The sequence below is a fragment of the Chanos chanos genome, chromosome 3 (genome assembly GCF_902362185.1).
Source record: "Chanos chanos chromosome 3, fChaCha1.1, whole genome shotgun sequence".
Classification (NCBI taxonomy): Eukaryota; Metazoa; Chordata; class Actinopteri; order Gonorynchiformes; family Chanidae; genus Chanos; species Chanos chanos.
The window spans coordinates 49450439-49459972 of NC_044497.1; the positions used below are offsets into that span (position 1 = coordinate 49450439).

A 9534-nucleotide genomic window follows, 5' to 3' on the forward strand; every position below is an offset into this window, starting at 1 on the left:
AGCCGCTTTGAAATAGTCGAGCAATGCACATTCCCCAACAGTGGGCGGCAGTAAAGGTAATTGAATGTCTTAGCGAGAGAACGGAGCTGCTTTACAGCGTTCTCAACTGCGAGAAATGCAGTGAGTTCTTTCCACGCTACACTCCATGATGGCGGCCGCCTTGCGAGGAAGCCTTGTAACATTGGCCAAGGTGAGTCGGGATGTGGTGTATTGGTCTAAAGTTTGTTCGTCGATCACTTTGCGTTGAGAGTTGCGGAGTCGACCCGAACTGTCAAGATAAGAACAGCTGTTAAAGATAATAGACGTACCATTTACCGTTTGTTGTAACAGACGTAAAATGTTGACATCAAAGATGCTTAAGATAGTTCCGTTTATTGAACTGCTGATTTAATAATAACAATTTGCCTATGTTAATCTGTGAAAACAATATGTGTTTTGTTGGACCTTCTCGCAGTCAAAGTAAGAATAGCGCAAATAATAACGTATTCTCACAATAGTGATTCGCGGGGTGTCTGATAATGTCAACTGCTGTCCGTTAGCCAGTTTACATGCGACATCCTCTATACCTTTAAGATAAAAGCTTTTTGACCGGTTACCACCCAGAATGTATAACGGAAATTCTTCTACAATGGACTTAATTCAGATTTTGTTGAGCGTGTCATGATGGATATCTCATAGGAGACCTTTAATTCTGCTAAGAGCTTCAAGTTAACTATCTGAAACATTTTATTTGGATTCTTCAGGGCCTCAGTTGCCCATGGTTACAGCCACTGTGTGCCCGATCGCTCAGTCTGACTGCCAGTCAGAATAGTCCGGACACACCTCCAGCTCGTGCTGACAGCACCTTCAAGGTCACCATGGTACCTGGAGATGGAGTTGGACCTGAACTCATGACTGCTGTTAAGGAGGTTTTCAAGGTATTAATACACTCATTCATTAGGGACTCACTTGGTCAGGCAACTCCTTCAGTGTCAGCTAGAATGGATGTTTCAATTAGAATTTAATCTTTTTAACTCCTGCCCCACCCCCATACCAATCCCCTCATTTTCAGCACCATTCTCTCACTTAAATCACAGGTATCTACTTCTTATGTTCCCTCACTACGTGTCCATTCCCAATGCTCTTTAACCAAGTTCACTCATATCTCTGACCCTAATGTCCTTGGCCTTCTCATCCCAGGCAGGTGATGTCCCTGTGGAGTTTGAGGAGTTCCACCTGAGTGAGGTGCAGAACATGGCCAGTGAAGAGAAGCTGGACCAGGTCCTCTCCTCTATGAAAGCCAACAGGGTCGCCATCAAGGGTAATATAACTAACACTTTCAGCAATAATGTTCAATATTGATAGATCACATTATAATATAACATTTGTGCCAATGTGTAGTTGATTAAACTTTGATCTGTTATAAAGACGACCGCATTTGATATGATTTTATGTGTAGATGTTGACCATGTGTTGCTTTCTCATTCTTTCTTTGTATAGGAAAGATTCACACTCCCATGGAGTACAAGGGAGAGCTGGCATCATATGAGATGAGACTCAGGTAATGTGTAGTTGATAATTTGTTGTCGTGCAAAGTCAGACCTGTCACATGCTTATTTTGTGCAGAATCACAAATAAAGAGAATTCACATGTCAGGTCATGCTTACATAATGCTATGATATTGTTGATGATGATGACAAAGTATAGCTTTTTTTTTTTTTTTTTTTCCTTTGTGGTCACTCTATAGGAGGAAGTTGGACCTGTTTGCTAATGTGGTGCATGTGAACAGCCTTCCTGGTTACAGCACCCGGCACAATAACCTAGATCTGGTCATCATCCGTGAACAAACAGAGGGAGAATATAGTTCTCTGGAGCACGAGGTACTTCTAATCATTAAATCAAAGACTTTATTAAAAGTATGGCTATGATAATCCATAGATCATCCCCCAGGCTTATTATTAGACTTTGTAACCTTTCCCCCCCCCCCCACACATAATGTAAGTGAACCAAAGCAGCTGATGATGTAACTCCTACAGCACTGTGGATAGTTAAAAAACAAACAAACTTTGTTTATACTTTTGAACTTTATGATTAAATAAGACTTCTGCTGTTACAGAGCGTCAAAGGAGTGATAGAGTGTCTGAAAATCATCACACGAGAGAAATCCCGTCGCATTGCCAAGTTCGCATTCGACTATGCAACCAAGAAGGGCCGCAACAAGGTCACAGCCGTGCACAAAGCCAACATCATGTAAGTAGCGGAAGAAAGGGAACGCTTTGCATTTATCCATCCCTCATTCGCCGACGCTGTTATGGATATAAACCTCCGTTTGTCTCATTAGGAAACTTGGAGATGGACTCTTCCTGCAGAGTTGTGCTGAAGTTGCGGAGCTTTACCCCAAGATTAAATATGAAAATATTATCATTGACAACTGTTGCATGCAGGTACCTCTAGTTGTACTAACCTTACTGCGTGTGGTTTTTGACTTTGGTGTTTGAGCTGGTGCTGACATGTGGTGGTCTTCATTCTCAGCTTGTGCAGAACCCTTATCAGTTTGATGTTTTGGTGATGCCTAATCTCTATGGCAACATCATCGATAACCTGGCAGCAGGCCTGGTGGGCGGAGCTGGTGTGGTACCAGGCGAGAGCTACAGTGCAGAGTACGCTGTGTTTGAGACGGTCAGTAATGAGATAAGCGTGCAAATGTCTTTGTATGCTTATTTTATAATAGTTTAAATAGATTACTTTCTACATTGTGTACTCTTTGAATCTTCTCTAACCCAAGATGAGTAGATTTTAATTGGTTTTGCTGTAAGGTTTTGTTGATACTGGAAATGTAATGTATTTGTTCCTGTCTCACTTCAGGGAGCCAGACACCCATTTGCCCAGGCAGTGGGGAGGAATATTGCTAACCCTACTGCCATGCTGCTCAGTGCAGCCAACATGCTCCGGCACCTCAAGTGAGTCCACTCTGCCTCCGCACATTGCCACATATTAAGCAAATCTTTCATAGCTAGATTTTCACCCAGTATCAGGAACATGACTGCTTTGCATATTTCCTCAGTGTTTTAAAATAGGAGTTCATTTTTGCTGATTATGCTTTTGCTAAGTTAGATTTTTTGGTTTTCACAAAGTTTTAAAATCATCGGGTTTGATGGAAAGGTGTCAGTTTGTAATTATTTCTTGCTTTACTAAATATCTTCTCTCCAAATGGTCACATTTGAAAGGACTGTCTCTTCCACTTGTTCTTGGATTTAGGTGCATTTCTGTTTACTTGCCTTTTTTTTTGGTTGTGTCAGAATGATCTGAATTGAAATTACATGTCTTTCAGTCTGGAATATCACTCAAACATGGTGTCGGAGGCAGTCAAGAAGGTCATCAAACAGGGCAAGGTAAGACTGTGTATGAGTGAGAGAGAGAGAGAGAGAGAGAGAGAGAAGCGCACAAATGAAGAAATTGAGTGTCTATATGTGATTTGCGTGTTTGTTTTATGCAAACGAATGTCACTATCTCTTTATTCTTAAATGGTTTATGGTCTGTGTTAACCAAAACAGTTAGGGGGGTTACAGTTGCTCATTAACCATGGAAACAGCTTGTTCACATAGCATTTCTAAAACCTCTGCACTCTGCTTCACCTCTTTGTCTTTTCAATTAGCGGTAACACCTCACAGTCTCCGATGCATGTTTAAACCAGCTTTACAGTGCATTTCACAGCGAGCACCTTTTGTTTATCAACAACCATCTTCTGACTTAACGTCTCACTTCACTCACTGTTTGAAAATGGGGCGCTAACAATCCCGAGGTTGCTACGAATGCCCGTCTGATATCCATTCGCGCCGTTGTCATGGCAGCCCTTAGCGTGCTGTCATCAGCTAGCTTATTACGTCTCACTCAGCTGTCCTTACCTGTCATCTGCTCGCTTGTCATTTGTCATCAGCTCAGCACACACACAAGACAATCATCAGACACCTGTCTCCTCTTTATTGTACTGTTTGGAAGGTTGGCTGTTGAATGCCAGTGAGAAATGTGTGGCGTTTTGTCTGTTTAAGAGTAATTACATTTGAAAGCGTAACCTTGGTTAGCTGAACGTCTGAATTGGTCTTCAACACTTTTCCCTTCCTCTCTGCTGCCCCTCGTCCCCTCACACCCACACCCTGTATGTTTGTGGATGCGTGAATGTGTGTTTGTGTGTCCCAGGTGCGAACGAGAGACCTAGGTGGTTACAGCACTACTGGTGATTTTGTCCGTGCTGTTGTGGCCAACCTGCGCCATCGACCCACTCACTGAGGATCTGTTTGCCCGCCCCTCTGTTTATCCCGGACCGCCCCCCTGACCCTGCCAAATATTCTGGATTTTTCTCAATTTCCCCAGCATGCCTCTTAAAGGCATCTATTTCTTAAGATGTGGTTTCTCACGGGATCTCCAACTGCAGCATATAACCCTCTCCCTTTTTTGTCATCTCCTCCTTTCTCTACTGACTTCATCTCATCTTTTTGGTCATTGTTTGCTTTGTAATCGTCTAATTCGGTATTGTTTTGGGGTCTTAATCTTTTCATTTCTCGTCAGTTGGCACCTGTCGTATTGTTTCTACGCGTGTCCATTTTTGTCCACTATTTATTTTGTCATCTTTCTCTTTGACATTCTCTCCATTTCTGACATGTATCTGTGTAAGCTTTTACCCCTCAATCCTAAACTCTACATTTTAACCCTGCTTTGTACATGTATGCACTGTTGACACTGCCTGGCACTCTATTCTGTATTATCCCAAATGTCTCTTATTCTTCTGCTACCTCTGCTTTACGAGGCAAGTCTTTCTGAGACTCTGACCTTTTGTCATTGTCATTCCTGGTCCCAAAAAACAATTTCAAAATGCTCTTCACCAGCCTGTTATAAATTTCTCAGGTTTATGGGAGCCATTACACAGGGACAGTTGACTCAGTCAGCACATGTAAAACAGTGCTGCTCAGTATTGGACTAAACTACATACTGATTCACCTACATGAGTACTACGATACTCTGTTTCTGAAAATGAATGACTGAAATGGTTGATGCTAAAACCTTTACTATCAAGCAACAGTGATGACGATGATATGATATTCTTTTGTTGGAAACAAGGACCGATGTTCATCTGTATATGAAATTCATCAAAAATCAATGGTGTCATAAAGTGTTTCTGGAAAATAATGTTCTTCTCTGGAATGGGAATTCTGCACATGTGAGCTATTCTCATTTTATACGTGAAACCTGGGATTTTCAAATTCTTAGACGTTGCTGATAGAAAAACTGCCAGCAAAAGACAGTTCTTCATAGCCAGCAGTCAGTAGTTATTTTTCCAAAAGCTAATTCCTCAATACAAAGAGCATCACAAACTGGTAGTGTTTGCTCATTATTGTCCTCCAGTTTACAGTGGTGTACTGTTAGGTTTGAGCTTCATACATCAGTCCCAAAAGGACTCTCAGTTGTCTTTCATGAGGGTTAGTATTCTCTTAAATGGCTTGTGCTACATGGATTGTATGTCTATATCAAACTGTTAAAGAGAATAATAAAAGTTGAAAAGAGAGCGACACTGGATTGTGTTTTCTCTGTGCATAAGTAATGTTGAATAATTACTGCAGTCTAACTGTGTGAAGGTCTAACTTTGTGATGTGTGTGAATGCCTGTAAAAATATTTCAGTGTTTTAATATTCTTTTACGTTTGCTTATATGAATTTAATGACTGTGGGCTTGGAGATTGGCATTTGGAGTACAACTGTATGTTTATGAGGAGGAGTAGACATTTTAGTCTCTTCCCAAGGTTCTTTGTGCTAACATGGCATCGTTTCCACACGTTGGAGTATTTGCGAAAATGTCCGTATGTCTTATCCAAGCATGTGTGCGAAAGGAGCAGGTGTGTGTGTGTGTGTGTGTGTGTGTGTGTGTGTGTGAGTGTAATCTATTGTTCCTTTGTATGGGGCAGGTCCGAACTGCAGACCTTGGGGGCTATGCCTCGAGCGATGAGTTCACCCGTGCGGTCATCTCCAACCTGGCCATCTGAGCTGTTTCTCGCAGCTCTGTCTTCGCACTCTCTGCTGGACCTCTCTGGCACCACAATATTAATAATCAAATACCACACACCTTCAGCTCACAACTAAAACATACTCTGACTGTGCAGTCTCTGAAGAATAAACAGGTGTATTTTGTTTATTCTGAATCTAGCTTAAAACTTGTTGATTGTCCTTTTTAAACGGTAAGCACATACTATACTACTGATGTTTGTCAAATAGCACACAAATCTTTCATCGGTCTATGGTCAGACACTGGCAACAAAACCTGACTATAAGCATTCACATTCCATTTTACTCGCAGATCCGTCGGTTTGTATCGTGTTTTAATGATAGTACTTCAATGTGTGTATGCAAAGGTATTTATTATTATTATTATTATTTATTTACTAGATGTAAGTGCTGTTTGTTCAGATATAAACATCAATAAAGGTGAATGCTGCATCTGATATTGCATTTTTCTTGTTGTAAAAGACTTGGACATGATGCACTGGCATATCTGTGCTATCAGCAACAAGTGTATATTGTCTAACAACTGGAACAGCAGAATATCAGTATGTCTAGCCAAGCCATAAGAAGAGTGTGGAAGTACTTGCAGAGTGTCCTGTAGATAAACTGATATAGGATTTAAAAAGGATAGTAGGATGAATGTTTCACACAACCTTAATTCTCTCTAGTGGTGAGAGAGGGAGAAAGTGTAAGAAAACACATGAACAGGTAAGATTTTTGGGGGGAGAAAGTGGGGGAAAAAACACAAGTATAGGTGAGGTATTAGCTAAGTCTTAGACATGATTATATCAATTCAATACATCATATGCATAAGTGTGTGAGTGTATATATACATATACATGTATATATATGCATGTTTTTGTGTGTGTATTTTGACGGAAATGCCTAAAATAATGGCACCAATACAAACCCTGTACCTGCTAGTCCTTTGTCACCTGTACTCCACCCTTGCTTGTCGGGTGGGCACTCTGGAGGAGTGCTGGGACGCTCCTTTTGTTCCAGGACACAACCTGGCTGGAGATTGCTTTGACATCGTCACCCTCCAGCACAAGGGAGCGTACGTGATTGATGTTCAGACATACCTGACCCCAGGCAACACCTGTACCCTCTGTGAGAACCCGCTACACGACAACCAAGTTGCCCCTTTCTGTATTAGACTGGCGATCCTTCAGCAGCTGCAAGCAAGAGATCTCCAGTGCCCTGCTCACGTCAGTGACCAGTGTGGCACTGAGCGCCTCTTCCTTCATAGAGAACGACTGGAGCGTAGGAATGAATGTGGAGGACCTTGCAGGCATGAACTAGGCCGGGAGTCACTCCTCTGCAGTTGAGTTTGCCTCCGCTATCTCTCACGTGAACAAGTCAGCATTCACTTCTCATGAGCTTAGCTGCACGCACTACAGGTAAAAAAAAAAACACAGTTTCGTTTGGCAGTCAGTCGTGCACTTTAAATCACCAACACTAGATATATCAATTAAATGAATATCTCAGGAACGTGTTTTGTTATGTTATTTATGGTATGTTTAACCCTAGTCCTTTTCTGCTGTTGTTGTTGTTACCAGTTATCGTGTCCCAAGCCAACCACTGCTCAGCTCTGAGTTCCTTCAGCATGTGAATTCTCTCCCACAAGAGTACACTGCAGACACACGCCACCTGTACCACCGTTTCATTGACATCTATTGTACACACTATATCCGTCATGTGCGTGTAGTTGGGCGACTGAAGCGTCACACCTCCATCCGATCCTGTCTGGCTTTGGTGAACGGTCACTCAGCGTCTCAGGTGAAAGACTGTATTGTCACTGGCTTCTCTGTGGGCCTGGGTTTCATCGATGCCTCAGCCACTAGTAGCAAATGCAAGAAAGTGATTCAGAATCATGATTCTCAAACAGGTTCCCATTTGTCTTATCTTAACCATGTCACTGAGGTGCTTGGAGGTCATAAGTGGTTAGGAGAGGTGTCTCTGCTCAAGAATGACTCAGCCCAGTTCGGGCATTGGTTGGGAAGTCTGAAGGAGACACCAGACATTGTCTCCTATTCTCTGTTCCCACTTCACGAGCTGATGCCTGATCCCAAAGTAAGTCAGAATATGAAAAGTGCTGTCAAACAGTATCTGCGGGGAAATGGGTTACCTGAAGAAGCCCCCCCACAACAGTGTACTGGGAGACCAAATCTGTCACCTGAATGTTGCCCACATTCTCCAAAGAGAGGCCATCTCTGTGTTAGCATCCTCAAAGCCTGGGGTCACCTGAATGTTGCCCACATTCTCCAAAGAGAGGCCATCTCTGTGTTAGCATCCTCAAAGCCTGGGGCCTGTTGGTAGGACTGAGGCCTATGCTAAAATGTGGTACTGGAATCGGTTCCATCAGACACACTGGATCCAGTCTGATGATAACCCACATTGGAACTCGCATTATGATTTGGGCCATGTGGAGGCTCATCATGAGCTGGTGATTGAGGTATGGGACAAAGATACACATACAAACGATGACCACCTGGGCACCTGCCGCACACGTCTGCAAGAGGGCTCACATACCGTTAGCTGTCGTCTGAATCGAGGGGAGTTATCCTATTCCTATACACTCACCTGTGACCGTCACCTAATGGGCTACCAGTGCTCCCATTATAAACCACAGAGATCATGAATTTTGCGAATGCAACAGAATTCAATAAAGTGATCTATTAAAATATTTTAATGGCTTTTGATTTTGTTTTATTTAATTGCACTAATTTTCAAATACAGTTTGACTCTTTCAACTTGTGTTAAAGCAACAATTTCCAAAGTACTCGAGGACAAATGTTTCTTCTTCTCTTCAGTCTGCAGAACAACTCTTATTGATAATAATAACAATAACAGTAACAATAATAATAATCATAATAACAATAATAATAATAAGTTTATTTAGAGGCCAATATCACTATTTATAGTCAAAGGGCTTTACATATCTATAACAAAGTCACATCAAAATTATATTATGTTCGAGAAAATAGATACGTCTTTAGTCCCATTTTAAAGGTATAGAGAGTATTTGCCCTAACTTCTGTAGGTAAACCATTCCTGAGGAAGGGAGAGCGGTAGGAAAAGGCTCGGTTGCCAGCGGACTTCTTTTTAACTCTTGGAATGACTAATAGCCCAGAATCTTGAGAGCGCAGGGTGCGAGGTTGGTTGTAGGGTGTAATTAAGTCAGACAGGTAGGAAGGCGCAAGCCCATGTAAAATTCTATATGTTAATAAGAGGACTTTAAGTCCTGAAGCAAAATAATCAATTTATTTAATACTTCGTAATGTTGTTATCAACTGCTCAAATCACTCTGAGTATTTTTAAATCACGAGAGCATACAAGCATACAAAACAAATATGATGTTGAAGTGCTGCGACGGAAAAGTACAAATCGGGATCACATCCTATTACAAAGGGAGTGAGTGTTCTTCCATGTTGTGTAGTCTGATGGGTTACTTGACTTGCTGTAAGCCATCCAAGCAGCTGAATCAGACATTATTATTTCTGTC

The 9534-nt window shown here is 41.8% G+C and overlaps 1 protein-coding gene and 1 pseudogene across 2 annotated transcripts; both read left to right on the top strand.

Moving 5' to 3' along the window:
* Nucleotides 1–95: 95 nt before the first annotated feature.
* On the top strand, nt 96–6347 carry idh3b (isocitrate dehydrogenase (NAD(+)) 3 non-catalytic subunit beta). 2 transcript variants are annotated; one of them, XM_030768509.1, is made up of 11 exons: nt 96–190; nt 744–917; nt 1180–1300; nt 1480–1540; nt 1727–1859; nt 2096–2229; nt 2321–2423; nt 2512–2658; nt 2845–2939; nt 3311–3371; nt 5936–6347. In XM_030768509.1, the coding sequence occupies exons 1-11, from the start codon at nt 146–148 to the stop codon at nt 6011–6013; spliced, it is 1152 nt and encodes a 383-aa protein (XP_030624369.1). In that variant the 5' UTR covers nt 96–145; the 3' UTR covers nt 6014–6347. The 2 variants fall into 2 exon arrangements, with proteins under 2 accessions (XP_030624369.1, XP_030624368.1); XM_030768508.1 differs by lacking the exon at nt 5936–6347 and adding an exon at nt 4177–5539.
* Nucleotides 6348–6922: 575 nt separating this feature from the next.
* Nucleotides 6923–8670, top strand: LOC115807133 (perforin-1-like; annotated as a pseudogene).
* Nucleotides 8671–9534: the final 864 nt, after the last annotated feature.

Excerpts from the sequence above, each read along its gene's own strand:
- idh3b (XM_030768508.1), top strand. The coding sequence starts at position 146 with ATGATGGCGGCCGCCTTGCGAGGAAGCCTTGTAACATTGGCCAAG. Across the intron at positions 191-743 it reads GCCTTGTAACATTGGCCAAG|GGCCTCAGTTGCCCATGGTT; the intron begins GTGAGTCGGGAT and ends TGGATTCTTCAG. Across the intron at positions 2,940-3,310 it reads AACATGCTCCGGCACCTCAA|TCTGGAATATCACTCAAACA; the intron begins GTGAGTCCACTC and ends CATGTCTTTCAG.